An 18883-nucleotide genomic window follows, 5' to 3' on the forward strand; every position below is an offset into this window, starting at 1 on the left:
TGAAACTTATTCCCTACTGCTGGGTAGTCCATCAGAGTAAATGTAATGTTATTAAAAAATGATCAGACAGAAGGGAGTTTTCAGGGAATACTGTTAAGTCTTCTATTTCCATACCATAAGTCAGAACAAGATCTAAGATATGATTAAAGTGGTGGGTGGACTCATTTACTTTTTGAGCAAAGCCAATAGAGTCTAATAATAGATTAAATGCAGTGTTGAGGCTGTCATTCTCAGCATCTGTGTGGATGTTAAAATCGCCCACTATAATTATCTTATCTGAGCTAAGCACTAAGTCAGACAAAAGGTCTGAAAATTCACAGAGAAACTCACAGTAACGACCAGGTGGACGATAGATAATAACAAATAAAACTGGTTTTTGGGACTTCCAATTTGGATGGACAAGACTAAGAGAACAAGCTTTCAAATGAATTAAAGCTCTGTCTGGGTTTTTGATTATTAATAAGCTGGAATGGAAGATTGGCTGCTAAATCCACCGCCTCCGGCCCGTGCTACGAGCATTCTGACAGTTAGTGTGACTCGGGGGTGTTGACTCATTTAAACTAACATATTCATCCTGCTGTAACCAGGTTTCTGTTAGGCAGAATAAATCAATATGTTGATCAATTATTATATCATTTACCAACAGGGACTTAGAAGAGAGAGACCTAATGTTTAATAGACCACATTTAACTGTTTTAGTCTGTGGTGCAGTAGAAGGTGCTATATTATTTTTTCTTTTTGAATTTTTATGCTTAAATAGATTTTTGCTGGTTATTGGTAGTCTGGGAGCAGGCACCGTCTCTACGGGGATGGGGTAATGAGGGGATGGCAGGGGGAGAGAAGCTGCAGAGAGGTGTATAAGACTACAACTCTGCTTCCTGGTCCCAACCCTGGATAGTCACAGTTTGGAGGATTTAAGAAAATTAGCCAGATTTCTAGAAATGAGAGCTGCTCCATCCAAAGTGGGATGGATGCCGTCTCTCCTAACAAGACCAGGTTTTCCCCAGAAGCTTTGCCAATTATCTATTGAAGCCCACCTCATTTTTTGGACACCACTCAGACAGCCAGCAATTCAAGGAGAACATGCGGCTAAACATGTCACTCCCGGTCTGATTGGGGAGGGGCCCAGAGAAAACTACAGAGTCAGGTAAAGGCACTGGGGAGATGGCTGTTGATATTTTTGGACACTTTTCTTATCCCATCAATTGAAAGGATGTTTGGGGATGATGAAATCATTTTTCAAGATGATAATGCATCTTGCCATAGAGCAAAAACTGTGAAAACATTCCTTGCAAAAAGACACACAGAGTCAATGTCATGGCCTGCAAATAGTCCGGATCTTAATCCATTTGAAAATCTTTGGAAGTTGAAGAAAATGGTCCATGACAAGGCTCGAACCTGCAAAGCTGATCTGGCAACAGCAGTCAGAGAAAGTTGGAGCCAAATTGATGAAGAGTACTGTTTGTCACTCATTAAGTCCATGCCTCAGAGACTGCAAGCTGTTATAAAACCCAGAGGTGGTGCAACAAAATACTAGTGATGTTGGAACGTTCTTTTGTTTTTCATGATTCCATAATTTTTTCCTCAGAATTGAGTGATTCCATATTTTTTTCCCCTCTGCTTGGTCTAAAAAAGTAACCGTTACTGACTGCCACAATTCTTTTTTTTCCTGATTTCTTATAGTGTTTCTTAAAGCCAGAAAGTTGCCATTTGAAATGACTTTAGTTTTGTCTCATGTCTGATCTGCTTTTTTTTTTTCTACAAAATTAAACAACTGAATGAACATCCTCCGAGGCCGGTGATTCCATAATTTTTGCCAGGGGTTGCATAAAAAGTTTTGTCAAAAGTTTTGAGGAGGTGATCCTTGATCGCTGCGTATTTGTTTGTGGGGGGGCTTTTGCCTCATTGTCATAGAGCTGAGAGCTGTCATGACATAATATTTTGCCATCTGCGGTGATCTCCCAGAGCGAACTGTGCTTCGGTTTGTGCAAACCAGGCGGCAGTTTACAGAAGCGTGACTTTGAGCATCAAGTGTGAAAAAAGTTTCAGCAGCAGCGGACATTCGCGTGTGAATCAGAAACACCAGGGTTTGAAAAAAAGGCACAGAGACAGCACTATCTCCCCCCCCCCAGCTCTCAATGCTGAAACAAGATGGGAAGGTTTAAGTTTGCTTGTGATTTTAAATGCCAATATTTTCTACCTTTTTTCGGGGGGGGGGACACAGAAGGACTCTGAACTTTCCGATCTGATGTTCCCAGCCCTGACAAGGAAGCAGTGCATCCCGCTGTACATCTGGAAACCTGAGTGCCATTTGCTTTACCATTTTAAGAGTGGAGTACATTTCTACAACGCAAAAAAAAAAAAAAAAAACGTAGGCAGAAGTGCGGCAAGGGCTACACATGACAGTACGCATACATTAAAAGCAAACGTACGCAGCTGCAAGCTAATCTACGAACGCAATGACACGCAAAAAACGTTAAGTACGCATGCATTTTGGGTTTACAAATGGCAGTTAGAGTTTTGGTATTTGAGAGTTTTGAGAAATATTTGCCGTGTTTGGAGTGTGTATTATTTTGGTGGCATATTTAGCATGTGTGGTTAGTGTGGTGGTGTTTTTTTTTTTTTTTTTTTTTTTATTAAAATGAGGCGTCTTATGAATGTTGAGCAAGCGTTTCAGTTTTTATTTGAGCAAGACGGATGGCATCATCAGTCTGAACCGGACAGTGAGGATTCTGATGATGGAGATGATCACTCCCTTGTTCTGGACAAGCAACCAGAGCAGGTGCATCCACCAACGTGCGCACAGATCTCCACCAGTGAGTCGGATCGTGAGCTTCTCTTTGCAGGCTTCTCCAAGACTCGGGGCGCTTCAGAGCTCTGCCCAGCTCCAAGTCCTGGAGCACAGAGGAGGATGCAACACACACTGCTCCAGCAGTGGCTCCAGATGCGTTTTGCTTAAAGCGTTGAGATCATGTAGCTTCGGTTTCGTTTTGTTCCTCTTTCGTTCCTTTTGCACTCTTGATTCGCAGGCTATTCTGTGATGGGAAAAGTCTCATTCATCCACCTCTTCTTGACAATTGTGACTTTTTCACTTTTTTCGTTCAGGAATTGTCATATACTGTATGATCGGAGGCCTTAGACCCAGCACATCATCATTCAGATCTTCTTGTTTCACAGTGATTGGCATCCAAATTAATAGTGCATTTTTTTATTACCTTCTGCGCCATCTTGTGCAGCATTTTTTTCATAAATAAGTTCCCTTCAAAATATGTCTGAGGACCACCTGAACAAGTAAAAAAAATGGTACTTAAACTGATTTTCATCACACCTCAGAGGATAAAGCAAGGACCCCCCCCCCCCCCCCCCCCCACACACACACACACATTTTTGGCATTATCTGTTTTTCAGGAAAACGGTCATTAATATCAACAGTGAGAATTCTGCATGGTATAAACCCTTTTTAACAGCAGCCCATCTCTTTGGTTCTGATTAGTACTTGGATAGGAGACTACTTAGGAGGACTAGGGACTGTGTGTGTGTGTTTGAGTTGTCAGGAAAGGCATCATCAGGTGTAAAGCCTGGGCCAAATCTCAATGTGGATCCTTCTGTACTGGCTCTGCTGTGGCAACCCTGACCAAAACCAGGGTATCTGAAAATCAAACGACGACAACACCATAAATCATTTTGATACATCTCAATGTGTAAACGTTTTTTTATTGTGATTTATATGATGGTTTTGAGTGCAGATCTGTCTACCTTATTTTCATCATTAATCGATTAGCTGTTAGACCCATAAAATGTCAGAAAATTGTGAATAATATTGATCACTGTTTTCCAGAGCTCAAGAGGATTCCTTCAAATGTCTTGTTCTGTCTACGGCCCGGAGATAATTTTTGCATTGTTGCCAAAAAAAAAAAGAAATAAAAAAAAATCTAGTAAATTAAATCAGAAAACATACACATTTAAGAAGTTGAAATTGTTTGAATTTTAAATTGCTTGAAACTATTGATCAAAATAGTTAATTAATCCAACTTTATTAATCATTGATTAGTTGATAAATTATTGCTCTACTATTAAGCTTAGTGAAGGTTTGCGCTCCAACTGCCCTGTAGTTGATGCACTCTTTCAATATCTGTAACACCATTGCACATCTCTCTGCAGTTTTCTTCATTGAATGCAAAAGTAGGAAGTTGGAGTGCTTCTTATATTGTGGACAAATTAAACTACACTGAGATGGTCTGTGATGTTTGACTACATGACTAACATTGACTAAAGCTTAATTCACTGTATGTGCAATGCAGTAAAAGTGCTCAGAAGTTGTTTTAAAGTTTTTTAAAGAATCTTTTAGGGAGCTAGGTTTATTGTAAGGATACCATGTGGGGTAATATTTTTTTCAAAAGATAGAAAATTCCTTTCAACTGTCTTCCAGTTGGCTCACATCAACGTAACGTGCTCGATCAGTTATCACCCGTTGCAGAACAGCAGGGCTGTGAATTGATATGGTTCATTCATTCTCACAAAGACTAAAAAGGACTTCCCAGAACACAACTTTTTAAAAACATTTTGGGGAACTGACAGTTATTGCAACATTTTCCAGCTGTAACTTAAGGCTCTTGGTTTGTTGACTTGTAACCACATGACAAATACTCAGGAAATGGCTTTTTTCCTGCAGAGGTCTACATTCAAATAAATCTGCTGTGCACTTTGGATGTCATTTATAGGTAGATGTGATTAACATAGCATAAAATCAGGAGGATTACAAAGATAAAAAAAAAAAACTTTGAGGATAAATGTATCCAGGCCCAACATACTCTGGTTTAGATCTGTACCCTCAGATGGACCTGTGCTTGTGCTGTTAGTGGGTAGAAGAATATGAATTTTACCAGAAGTGGCAGGAGGAATTATTCATGACCTAACTCCATGCAACACATTATAACAATCTTATGTGCTACTTTAGGCCTTGATGCTATGAAGTCTCTGAATGTCCATTTGATACTAAGCACTTATCTGTAGTGCCATTAAGCTACAAACAAAAATATTGTGGCCTCTGATTATTATTATTTATTTATTTTTCTCTAATGGGAAAAATGTCTTCCTGTGGTTTTATAGTACAAGTAAAACCTCAAAAACAAGTCCATGCACAAAGTAAATTCTTCCTTTCCCTCTTTAGCTCTTATGGAAGCAAGCGCAGTCATTCCCACTGTTCCCCGCCCTGGGCAAGATGGAGAGCCACATCTTTGAGTGCGTCAACCAGGCAGCGGTGCATGAAGAACTAGAGGATGAAACTCGACGACTGTGTGACGTTCGCCCATTCCTGCCAGTCCTTAAGTTGGTGACACGCAGCTGTGGCAGAGCAGAGCGCCTGCTAGACTCCAAAATAGGTGTCCTCATTGGCAAGGGTGAGGCACTGTCACTTTGAAAAATATTTGTGATGTGTGTTTACAGTCATAGTGATAAAAGTGGGGAATGTGCATCTCTTTAAGTGTTACCGTCATGCAAAATCTCACATGCTACTGCTTCCTGGACTAAAATTTTTGCTGTTACTGTTTGACAGGTTCAGTAACTAGAGGTCTTGTCTACCTCCTGTAACATAGCCCAATGCAGTTGTTGTTTGTAGTGTCAATCCAACACAATTGTGGTTTTCACACCTAGCGCTTACATCCATTTACTCCAATTCCTCTCTACCCTGGCCCTTCTAACCTGCACATTTTCCATCTCTCTCCATTCTGCCAAAAACTGATTAGCTCATTAAGGTGTGCTCAACCAGTCATGATTTCATACAGATGCGAAAATGTGCAGGTTAAGTGTTCCTTGAGGACCAGGGTTGGGAATCACTGTTGTCTATGCTCCTATGAGTCTGTTGGTCTGAAATTGAGGTGTGGTCTTTCGTGTTGGTGCACTGCTGTCAATTCCACCATAGATTAGCAAAACCTTAGTATAAATTCCAGCGCCATGTATTTGTGGTGTATAAATGGCTCAATGGTGAGCCACACCTTGCATAAATAAGTTCAAAATGCAGATACTCTGCTTGTATACATGCCATCAAATAAAAAAACAAACCATTTATAGAAGTAAAAATAAACACTCATGGAAAATTCAAAGCTCCAATTAATTGTTTCACTGCTTCACCCCAAGGAGCTTTGGTGGTCACCATCCACTGGCATGCTCTAACATGTTGGTGCAGTTTCTGTTACTACAGGACCAATCATCTCACTTGAGTCTGGTTGCTAAATAGAAGTGTGCCTGGCACATGTCAGCTCTTAAAGAGGATGGCAGATGACATTCTGGGCATTTTGCTTTAAGTTGTTCCCAAGCCACACCAATGACTAAGAAGATCAGTCCAACACCTTTGTATCCTGTGCCCCATATTAGGTCTAAATTATGCACCTGAAATGAATTTTATGTAGTACACTGCAGATCATGCACCAGATCATTGATAGGGCCCAAGCACTTTAGCAAGAATAAATGTGGCTGTAAATCATCTCTTGCATGCAGTGAGACTTAAGCACCTCTCCAATTCAGTGCATGCTGCCAGCCTTCAGATCTCCTGCTGGGTCCTCTCTCAGGCTCAGCCATCTGGGAAGCATGAGAATTGACTGGATGTATTCCTGATGCCTCTTCTGTCATCTGTCACACTGTATTATTATTATTGAAGGGCTGTAAAGCAGCTGAGGTGATTCGAAGACCCTGTCCATACCCTGTGCAGTGTTGATCAGTGCATAAAATGATACACTATGATACTTACACAATGCATCTGTTGTAAAATGAGGAGATAACTGATTATTTTCAGTGTCTGATAAATGAGCTTTGGTCCCAATCTGCAGTCTCCTGTACAAGCTACATGCAGTTTATATGTACTGTATATTTCAATTATTTGTACCGTAATATACAGTTGCAAACCAAAACAGCCACCGATTTCTCCATAACATAGAAATCAGTCTGTGCAGACTTTTTTTTTTTTTTTTTTTTACTCTGATAACCAACACCATCCTCAGGTGTTTGTCCTCCTAGTAGACTTCTGCAGAGGCACAAAGGGAATATAGGAGAGTAGAGGTTCTCATTTTATTTGAAGGAGACTCTGACAATATTGGGATCCCGCCCTTCTTTTCTGTCTAGTCGTTTTCTGACCTGATCTTTAAAGGCCTTTGTAGGAATAAAGGGGAGACTTGCAAAGGGATGCTACAGGCTTCAGCTTTCCCCTCCAACAGGCATCGCTCTGCAGCAGCGATAGACTAATATTCATATGGCAAACACTGTGCAAACTGGCTTGTGTGTGCAGATTTACACAATGTAGCTAATGTGGCCCAGAGCCATTTTTTGAACATCAAGAGTCACAAGGATGAAATAGCTTTACATGCCAGCATGTTGTTTTCATTGGCAAGAGTATTAATTCATACCTTTATGGAGAAATAAAATGGGGAAAGTTCCCAGGAATGATAGGAAGCGTAATCAACCAAACAGTGTTTCTTTGTACTTTGGACAGTTTGGAGCTGCCCCCCCCCCCGCCAAGCACGCACTCTCTCTCGCACCACACACACACATTCCTGTTTTCATTCTTTGAGTGCATTTTATGTATATATTTGACCACTAGGTGCAGCGGCCCTGCATCATGCACCCAACAGGTGTTTGTGCATGTCACATGAACTTAACTGGTGTGTAGCAGGGTCACGCTCTGAGCAGAGAGCCAAGAAGTTCCAAAGTGACGTAGCTGTGCAGGCAGCCAGGAACGAGGAGCCAGGGCAGGATGGGAGCTGCGCAGGAATTGTCTGGAACACCAGGAAAAATGGTTCGCACTAATACGGAAATTAGAGGGGAGGCCTGGTTACCTGAAGTTTAGCTGCGGGAAGCTCTGACGTCTTAAGCACACAGCAGGAAGACACAGTCAAGGTCACAGAGAGGCAATCAGGCTTGGTCCTCCTGGTAACGGTCTGGATCATGGCTCTGGAGGAACCTGAAAGGTCTGCAAGAGTCTGGCAATACTCAAAAATATCTGGCCATTATTGAACAGAAAATCAGGGTTTAAATAGTCTGTCATTAATCAATCACACATCTGATCCAGGTGTGAAAAATAAGTGAGGGCCCCATCTGGTGGAAGAACTAACACATGACACTGGTTAAAAGACAGCGTTAAAACCAGGATCCGGGGGAAATCCTGACAGATTTTGGACTATACATGACACAAAACAGGACAAGAAGTATCTAGCAACATGTTTTAGCTACATCTGATCAGTTTTTAACTTAAACTGATACGTGACAGAGCCCTTGTTTGCACCTTAAAGAAAATCTCTGAGGAAAAAATATTTTTTTCTGTCATTCCATTTCATTACTTAATTGTTTTGGTTTCTTTCCATCTGTGGATTACTTGGATTGTTGGCGACGTCTGGTGAAAATTCAGCATCAACAGCACCTTTAGAAATATATTTACTGAGAAAATGGTGGTGTTCAAAGTTATTTTACCCCTTGTATGTCTAGGGTAGGCAGTTATCAAACAGAGTGACAGTGAGGGAAGCCACCAAGATACCCATGACAAGTCTGAAGGAGATGTAGGCTCACTGTGCATAGTAACTTGTATGTTGCATCACCAGTTACAGCTTCATGTTGGCGTGGCACAGACGAGGCTTTTCTTTCAAGAAAACTGATCAAGTGGAGCCTCAAGTCTCCCATATGCCTTCTGGCAAAATGTAGTTAAAATGTCATGTTTTCTTTTCAAGAAAATCCTTTAAACCCAAAAGTCTGCACTACAAGTACATCTTGATTTTTGTCTGTATTGTAGTGGTGTACAGAGGCAGAATACTTGTGAACTAGACTATTTCTAAACATATTTTGAATTCTGTGCTCAAAAGTTAGGGGTGCCATTGGAGTGGCTTACTGTGCACTGTGATTTTTGACTGCTCCCATTGGGATGCAAATTCACAATCTCCAGCATGGAAGGCGGACTCTCTGACCAGTCTGCCAAAACGTGAGCTCTGGCCTGAGTGGCCAAAGTATCCTTTGGCTGTCAATGGTGTGAAGCCTATTGACTACCACATGCACAGACTGCTGCTGGCCTCCGTCACACCAATAAATCTAGATCTGGAACACTTTCCCATTTGTTGATGCATTTCTGAAACTGCATCAGCTGCCTCCTTGTAGCTTTAGAAATAATTAGCTTCTCTGTCTTTGCACTAGGTCTGCATGAGCTTGATGCTATAAACGACCAGGAGGTAAAGGACTTTCGCAGCCGAATGTTTCGTCTCAGTGAAGAGAGGATGCAGCTTGTTCAGACGATGACGTGGACAGAATGGGTGAAGTCCTGCTTCTCCCCACAAATAGATTTTGAGGATGAACTGACCATTACTGATGGGCTCAGTGACCGACCTGCTGACCTGAAGGTCATTATCCACTTCAGCCAGTCTCAGGTAAGGGTCTGTCAGTGATGCAAAGCCTGAAAACATTCATAGTGCTTTAGATCACTTGTGTCAAAATGTGAGCCATGGGAAGTAATTCTGGAATAGTTTTAAAATTACCACAAAATATTTATGATCATGTTCCACCAGGGGATGTAAAATCACACTCCATCTGTGTCTCCATCATCGAACTTATGAATGCCAGATCCCATTTATCCCACAAATGATGTGCGCAATTGCATACTAAATTTCCTTACTCTATGAACTTTTGGGTCATCTGTTAAGGTTTTTACAACAGAACCATTTCAGACACTGTGGAATTATATCATTGTTGAACCTTGTCTGTCATCTCTGTCCAGTTTATATCCAAAATCATATTAGATTTCCCCACCCTCTGCACTTTTGAGCCATATAACATCAGTCAGTCTGTGCGTGCATGCATAATTTTTTGGATAATTTGTGACTTTTACATAATTGCTTCAGTGACTACTGGTGGGGGATAGGGCTGCCACAAACGATTATTTTGATAATATATTATTTTTGCGATTTAGTCGTCTAAACAGATCATAAGTAAATTGCGGCTTATCGTACCAGCATGCAGCTGCTCTTATATAACCATCATTAGCTTCAAGTTTGAAGTATTTAAGCTATGTGCTAACTAACTAAAAGTAATGACAATTAAAATGATAGTTTATTCAACTTTTACATGGTAACATCCATTGAAGAGGAATGGGGTTTTTTTTGTTTGTTTTTTTGCACTGTAACGTAATTTGGTTAAAATGCTTCCAAATTTTTGAGCTTCGTTGCTAGCTAGCCATGACATTGTTTGGGCATAGTTTATCCAGTGTCATCACAGCTGACCAGGATTACCACTACTGTGCATGTGTGTCAAAGACAGAAAGGCAGCGGAAGATACAGCAGAGGTTTTGAGAGAAAAACAAAGCTTTAAAAAAATCAACAAGGGCATCGATTATTAATTTAATCGCAGACGATTTTGATAGTTGATGTAATTGTGACTGGTTGACTAATCGTGGCAGCCCTAGTGAGGGATGCTCAGTTGTGAAATGCTTTTTTTTAAAACGTAATAAAACCAAGCCACTGGGTTTAAATTAGATGTTGTTCTTCATTGATCTGACCTAGTTTAACATAACGCATATATGTGCGGAAATAATCTTCACTTCATGTGTCGATCAAATATTATTAAAGATTTTACTGGTTTGCAGAAGACTTTCAGATTTCAAAGAGGGTTGTGGCATTAAGTTTTGTACTGGCTGCTCTAGAGACCTAGTGTACTTTTGTGTACTTTGATTTTGTGAAAGTGATGGATGGAAACTGCTTTTTTCTTTGCTTTAATACAACATTCTCTAAAATATTTGTGAACCATGGTGATTTAGAGCCACCATACATTAGGGTATTGTACATATATGGTGCCTGTACATTATACAAGTAATTTTTTCCATCAATTCAGTGGTCAGAATATTTGCATGAGTTTAAAGATTGAATGTGCTATTAAACAAGCCATTGGTATTTCATACCATCTGTTCAATAGTTTCCTGCAACAACAAAATTGATGTTTTCATAAGCTAACAATAAATTTCATATCAGCATGGGATCAGGCCCTTTCACAGAGGCCACCATGTGTGGCCAAAAGATTGAAGGAAAAAGCAAAGGAATCTGTGAGTGATGTCCTACGATGTCTTGTGGTTACTAGAGCAAGCTAACAAGGTTGAGACAAACCCTCATTTTTTTGTGAAATTGAGGATCATACGTATCGCTTCTCACGAGAGAAGACAAGGGTCCCGTGACCGGTGACAGCATCATACTATCTGCAGTCTCACCACAAGATGACACTAAATCCTACACACTGTAGCTTTAAATTAGAACTTGGCAGAAGTATTTCAAAGTTGCTTTATCCAGTCTATTAAACTGTTATGCCCAAAGACAGACTGTAATGACAAACCCAAACTCATTAACCTCTGCGTACTATTCTGTGAATACATTATGTGCTGTGAACAACGGTGTGTTTGCTGCAACTTGAAAGCAGAGGAAAAAGCCACCTTATCTGAGGACCAAAATGTCCATGTGACTGCACCAGTACAGGCATGTGTGGCGCAGCTCATCTTTTTCTTATGCTCACTTTTGGGATTTTGTAATGCTAATGTGATATGAACTCATTTGGCAACCAGTAAGTGGGTCAGTGAAATGACTCCGTCCTCCTGGACACTCGAGCATGACAACTCTGGGGACTCATCTTTGAGCTCCTCAGTCTATCAGTTGGATCATCATCACACACACGTATGCAAAAATTTGGCAAAAATACTCCTTAGAATTATTTGTTTGAAAAAAAAAAAAAAAAATGATAGGCCATTTGAATTTTCAAGAGGCATCCAGGTAGGGGTCAGTTGAACAATTACACAAGGGTCAGAATTTAAAAGATGCTCCAATCATATTGGGACCTATACCACATTATTTGTCTGATCACAAAGATCAGACAAAGGTGTAGTTTGGACTATCTGTGACTGAATGTTGTGGGGTAAAAGCAGAAAGAATGGTGGCAAAGGTCAGTTTCATTTTGTACAGGGGTCAAAAGGTAAAGTTGCTCTAACTTTGGTAAATAGTGATGCAAATTATGTGTTTGAGTTAATAAGGTTTTAAAAAGGAATAGTGTGCACCATGTGTCATGCTTACTTGTTATGTTACGGGGTCACATGTCACACAGTCCAGTGAGCGTTGACATTATTATTTAACCTTCACTTTGCAGACTAGGCACTCAACACAGTCAAACCTATTCCATTTATTAATCCTATTAGTTTAATAATCTTAATCCTATTGCATCATATAAAGGTTAGAGAAACTGAAGGTTTTCATTGTAGCCAAACTATCCACTTGTTTTCACTGATTTAACTCTACTGAGTAGAGAAGTCTATCAGTGTAATCACCTGCCACACTTTGTGGTTTTAATGAAAACCGGCAGGCTTTGGGACCTTCATGGCTCACAAATGGAGAGCTGTGCTTTTGAAAACAGCGTAGTCAGGCAGTTTTACCGTAAGATGGCAATTTCTGTTAATTAGTAATGAATTAGATTTTTTTTTTTTTTTTTTTTACCTTCAGGAAACTCTAAATCTGTTTCAGGTTATCAGGTCAGTGCTGTGCTGTAAATAACCTGTTGTACTGACCTTCAGTGTACTGTAGCACTCAGAGCATATTAGATTGATAATGTGCAAAAGGCTTGCACACACTGACACACATTTTACTGCACATTCCGCTGGAGCAGTGACGTGCGGTGAGGTTGACGGTTGGTGAGGCACTGACTTCATCGCAATCAGACTTACAAACATATGAACCCACAGAGTAGCTTATTCACTGTTTGATTGACAGCAGTTAATGGGTTATGTTTAAAATCTCATATCAGCATTCTTTACACATAACAAACTGTAGCACACAAAAATCACATTTAATTTAAAAAAAAAAACAAAAACGCTATTATGGTCTTACCTTTACTTATAAATGAAGTCCACGTGCCGCTCCTTCTGAACAAAAGCATCAATGACTTGGAAGTGTTCCTTACCTTTCTTCAGTTTTAAAAGTCTCTCTGTCTCAGTGGAGATCACTGCCAAGCAAAAAAAGTCGTCCTTTCTAGCTTTGAATGTGAGTGGTCGACCGCTCGTGTTTGAGAAAATTCTTCAGGTCACAGTATCCCATCTAAGTCCAGACAGTCACAAGTTGAAAAAAGAAGGCAGCAGAAAAGGCGTTTTCTTCCTGGACGTCCACATAGCCTGACTTTACATGTCCCACTCTGTTTGAAAAGAGCAGGTCTTCTGTCCCACAGTCTGAAACAAACCTTTTAGCTCCTTGGTCGTCCTTTGTTACCTCCTGCTTCGATTGAAAGTCCAATTTAGAAAATTGTTTGTTTGGATACAGTTGTGCTCAAAAGTTTACATACCCTGGCAGAATTTTTGTTTTGGCCATTTTAAAGAGACTATGAATGACAACACAAAAACATTTTTCACTCATGGTTAGTGGTTGGGTGAAGCAGTTTATTGTCAAACAGCTGTTTCCGCTTTGTAAATCAAAATGACAAAAGAACTACCCAAATGAACCTGATCCAAAGTTTACATACCCCTGTTCTTAATACTGTGTATTGCCCCCTTTAACATCAGTGACAGCTTGGAGTCTTTTGTGGTAGTTGTGGGCGAGGCTGTCTGATGGTAAAGCTGCCACTGAATATGTTTCGGACTTTATTTACATCAATTACAAAGAAATACAAACAATATGGAAGAAGAGTGAGGAAAGACACTCAGACAACCCAGAAGAAGTTATAGGCTTACGTGGCTGTGATTGGAGAAATTATGCACAGTGCAAGCTTTGCATTTTGTATCACCAGTTATCCATCTTTATGATGAAGTGGTATAGAGGAGGATTTTCTTAAAAAGAAGACCTGAAAGTTTATCTACAAATTGCCAGAAGGTACATCTGAGATGCAAGCGTGGATTTGATCTGTTTTGGTGAAAGAAAATCCTTCTCTGCTCTACTCCACTATGAGGTTTGTTTAATAGTTGCTGGTACTGGATTAGTATTCGGTTTGCTGACATTATTGCAGCTTTGCTTATACATATAATGTAACATGCCATGTCAGTAGAAATGGTAACAAATTTAGCATTTTAGTGATTTTGTCAGATCTACATTGGAAACTGTTTTCCAGTATAATATTGGTGTTTCTATAAAAAAAATTTTGTTTATTGCGAAATTTGCTTTTTAGTGTAAAAGACATGTTTTGGAATAAACAATGAAAACAGTTTACATCCCTGCTGGCTGAAGGCCCGAAGGGGGATTATGTTGTCGCAATTTCCATCCGTCTGTCAGTAAGTTTAAAAAAAAAAAAAAAAAAAAAACTGTATAAGCGTTCCGAAATCAACTCCCCTCAAACTTTTAGGAGGAATTTCGTGAAACTTGATACAGTTCCTTGAAATGTTTTCAGAATGTAGCAAACACTTGTACCAACGCAGAATTTACCAGCGGCGGGGGAGGGGGAGGCTTAGTGCTCTCTGAGCACTCTTTAACTTTTTTGTGTAGAGCTCGTGGCTGAGTGGATAAGGAGATGACCTGCCATTATGTAGACCTGGGTTTGAATCCCACTCATGCTTCTTGTCTGTGTCCTTGCACAAGACATTTCTACATTCTCTCAGCCCACCACCTGTAAATGGGTGCCAGCTTTGGTTGGTGAAGTAATCTGCATTGGACTGGCCTCCCATCCTGGGGGAGTTGTAGTTGCTCATTCACTTGACGCTACCGAATCCAGAGTTGAGTAGTGGCACCATGAGCCTCAGGGCCTATATAGGACTTACTAATACTACTACTACTTCTTCTTCTGTAACTTTGTGGCTCTTTGAATTCTTTCTTGCACCTAGGATTTTCAAGTTAGGAGTCACATGGCTCCTCACTGAAAAATTGTAAATCAAGGCCTCTTTTGTATGTGTGTTTGCTTTGCTCACACATATTGCTTAAATAAATAATTTGATGAATCTTGCTTTTCTTGTAGGATTCAGTCAGTCTGAAGGTGTCATCGTCCTGTACCCCTCCTGAGCTGATGGAGCTGGCCCTGAAGAAGTGGCTGACCACCCATGGGCCAGAAGAAGAGGCATGGCGGGGCCAGTCTATACTGAGGGTTAGCCACTGCCTGGAGTTCCTTTGTGAGGAATGTCCCCTCATTCGCTACAAGGTCAGTACCTACATCCTACGCTATAGGGGACAGCAGTCCCTATGTTATTTCTGAAAATGCTTGAACAAATTCTTTCTGCAAAGCACTTGTAGTTTCATTGTATGATGTATGAAATGTTTATACACACTTGGCATCTTGATTTGAACTATTTTTGCTGTCTCATATAAGTTATATTTTCATAATGTCTTACTTTTGAAAGTTAAACTTGTATTTCAGTGTTCAGGATTATTTGGTTGTAGGTGTAGTTTTGGTGCAAAGTAGCAAAGTTTTACATGAGTGGCTAAAGCTACATTCCTGTCCAATCTTTTGTACAGTACATCCAGACATGCATGCAGACCAAGGAGCCTCCACACCTAACCGTTGTCCACACCAGCACAGTAAAGGCCATGTTTGACAAGGAAATTTCTGCCATTGGAGCTGTGGTTAGCCGCAAGTCCTTGAACCCACCTTTACCACTACCTCCCAAGAAAAGAGTTTCTTCGGTTAGTGTAATCTTGCATGATGTTTTGTGAATGAATGCACTTGTCAGTGTGGCTTTGATGTCTTGTACTCATCATCTGGGCCCTATTCTACCTATAGCCCATAAAAGTTCCAAGATAAACTCGGGGATCCAGCATCTGCTTGTTGTGGTCACTTCACTCTGGTTTAATTACGTTGTGGCACTCAAGTGAGGATTAGACTTTTTAGAAGACTGCACTTACCCATGGTCATTGACTTTGCTATATATGCATATTGACCCCAGAAACCACGATCAGAAAGTGTAATGGTTTGGAGGAGGGCACCACTGATCTCTACACAGAGTGGAGGCAGCTATTGTTCACCCCAATGAGGAAACGGATTCTGCTAGAATCCGATGAAGAATTAAGTCAAATGGGCCACAATAATGGAAAGAGGAAGACCCTTTGGCAGCTCTCTTATTTTTCACTAGGAGTTGCTACAACAGTATCCAAGATGGATCTGCATGTTGATTTTGGCACGTTTTATGCCAGATGCCCTTCCTGATGCAACTTCACTTCATTATATGGGGAAATGTAGCAGTGGTGAAGTTTGAGCCGGGAACCTTCTGCACTGAAACCATGAGCTAATCACTTGACTACCACTCCTGCAGTCAGTCACTCACTCATCTTCAACCACTTAATTCAATTAAGGGTCACGGGGGGTGGTCGGAGGAGCTGGAGCCTATCCCAGCAGTCATAGGGTGTGAGGTGGAGTACACCCTGGACAGGACTGGCGTACATCCACACACACACCTACGGAGAATTAAAACTTTTCAATCCACCTAACCTGCATGTCTTTGGATGTGGAAGGAAGCTGGAGCACCTGGAGGGAACCCATGCAAACACAAAGAGAACATGCAGACAGGGAGAGCAAATTACACAAGCAAAGGCCACAGGTGGAAATCGATCCTATGAACTTCTTGCTGTGAGGCAACAGTACTAACCACTAATCCACTGTGCTACCCTGAAATTCTTTTTTTTTTTTTTTTCTTTTTCAAAATTCTACACACAATACCTCATAATGAAAATGTGGGGGGTTGGGGGAGCTTTTTGAGATTTTTGCAAATTTATTAAAATAAAAAAATTATTTGTACATTCTTACCATTTTGTTCCCTTAATATTCAGATCAAGTACCAGCACATAAAGGACCTAGTAATGGTTTAGAGTAAAATATTTTCAAAAAATGAATACTAAAACAATATTAATAATGTATTACAAATATTCACTCCTGACTGACTAGGTCTCACTGAAAGTAATGAGTCAAAGTACTCTAAACGATTGACATTTGTACATTTTTCTCTTCAATTTTTTTGTTATTGATGCACTGATCAGAACCGGTCTTCAGTTTATACTGTCCTTGCTAGGACAGAGACAGCTAGATGGCTAATTTTGGTTCTCAAGCACCAGATGTGTACTTGTAGACATTTGAGGCTTTATTACACAATCTTGAGTCAACTTGAGTACAGAATGAAACTGTAAAACAAAGATAAAATAAACCACAATCAACTGTCTGTGTGTGCAAAGCAGTACACAACAGTCAACATAAACCAGTCCAGACTACGTGCCTGCAGGAATTGGCTTGAAAACACATGCAGCAACACATCGTCTGCAATGTTAAGTACTCGCGTGAACACAAACATTCACAAATCTTAACCAAACCCCAAATCATACGGGCAGGCATTGCTTCTGCAGAAGTAGAACATTTGAAGAAAGTTTATTATATGGCTGTGATGCTATGTGCACTCTCATTGGCTGATTTCCAGTCTGATATTTTTCCCATATCAGACCGTTACCATGACAATTGGTCCGGATCGCGTATCATATGTTACAAACCAGAAAGCTAAAAAACATGATTAGAAAAACCAAGTTGGACATGAACATACTCCATAAATATCTAAACGGCATCGGAAAAAACACACAGATTGAAAGCTTACCAGCTAACGTGCGGATCATCTGTTAGCAAGTTCTTCATGGAGGTGAAGTGAACAGGTCTGACTATGAGGAAATATATATATATATATATATTGCATTGAAGTTGATGGTTATTGCAGTTGCTGTTACCCACCAAAATAAAAGCATAAATTTCACAATGTCATGAAATGAACTAAAAACCACTTGATTTCTTAAGAGGCAGCCAGGTAGGGGGGTCAGTTGAAGAATTACGCTGGGGTCACAATTAAAAGATACTCCATGTTGAAAAACGATACCACATTAGTTGTCTATCACAAAGATCCCAAAAAAGTATCTGTCTGAATGTTATGGGGTAAAAACAGCAAGAATGATGACAAAGGTCACTTTCAGTTTGTACAGGGGTCAAAAGTTGCTCTAATTTTGTTAAAACATGATGCAAATTATTGGTTGAGTTAATAGGATTTTTAAAAGGAATAGTTTGCACCATCTGTCATACTTAGTTACCATGTTACGGGGTAACATATGTCACATGTCATAGAATCCAATGGAGGTCGATATTGTTTCTCCTTTACTTTGGAGACCAAGCAATCAACACAGTCAAAACTGTTCCATTTATTAATCCCATTTGCTCAAACAATATGTTGCACTACTTTTTACCAAATTTGAGCAACTTTTACTTTTGACTTTTGGAAGATTCCTCTAAATATTCTATTATCTGCTGCATTGATTTGGCTAACTTGGAAGTCCATGTATGAAAAATAGGGCCCTGTGGTTTTAATTATAAGAGAACACAGCAGCAGGTTGAACTTATTTTAAATTTTTCATTAATCATTTGTCAGACAAACCATAGTATCCTAATAGCCATATATTCTGGACAATTTAGTGATGTTAATTGAGTGCTGCACAAAATTTTTTAATAATACTGACATTTAGTTGAGGGCTACAACAGTTGTGCCATTAGTAGAATGGCAAATTTGAGGTTGTTGACTTTGGTAGTACCTTAGCAAATACTAAACACTTCATGGCTTGTTTCATTCACGTACACTGAGCAGGTGTGGTCCTTTACCAAATAAACAAGTCCTGTTAGCTACCATCTGGATTTTATGAGGTAATGCTCTTTACGTGTGTGAGAAAGCACTGCCCTGCAACCCTCTACCATGTTGATATTAAAAATTCTCCAGCTCCTCTATGGTGCTGCCACATGTGTGCAGTCGCATCTTAAATGGCAAAATATAATTGGCCATCACCAGTAAACAGTTCTTGTTTTTCTCTTTTTTCCTGTGATGATTGATGCCGTGAAAACGTGTGGGTTTTGGGAAGATTGTGTGAGGTTTTGCCACATTTACCACATATAGTTATGAGAGATGCTG

The 18883-nt window shown here is 40.1% G+C and overlaps 1 protein-coding gene across 1 annotated transcript in view; it reads left to right on the forward strand.

The window, feature by feature from the left end:
* The window catches only part of pik3cb (phosphatidylinositol-4,5-bisphosphate 3-kinase, catalytic subunit beta), a 146576-nt gene that overhangs the window by 88263 nt on the left and 39430 nt on the right, over window positions 1-18883 (forward strand). Inside the window, 4 exon segments of the mRNA XM_034167844.1 lie at window positions 5171-5399; window positions 9169-9398; window positions 14926-15105; window positions 15420-15587. Coding sequence (XP_034023735.1) covers window positions 5171-5399; window positions 9169-9398; window positions 14926-15105; window positions 15420-15587 — 807 coding nt within the window.

Source organism: Thalassophryne amazonica, chromosome 4 (assembly GCF_902500255.1).
Source record: "Thalassophryne amazonica chromosome 4, fThaAma1.1, whole genome shotgun sequence".
Taxonomy (NCBI): domain Eukaryota; kingdom Metazoa; phylum Chordata; class Actinopteri; order Batrachoidiformes; family Batrachoididae; genus Thalassophryne; species Thalassophryne amazonica.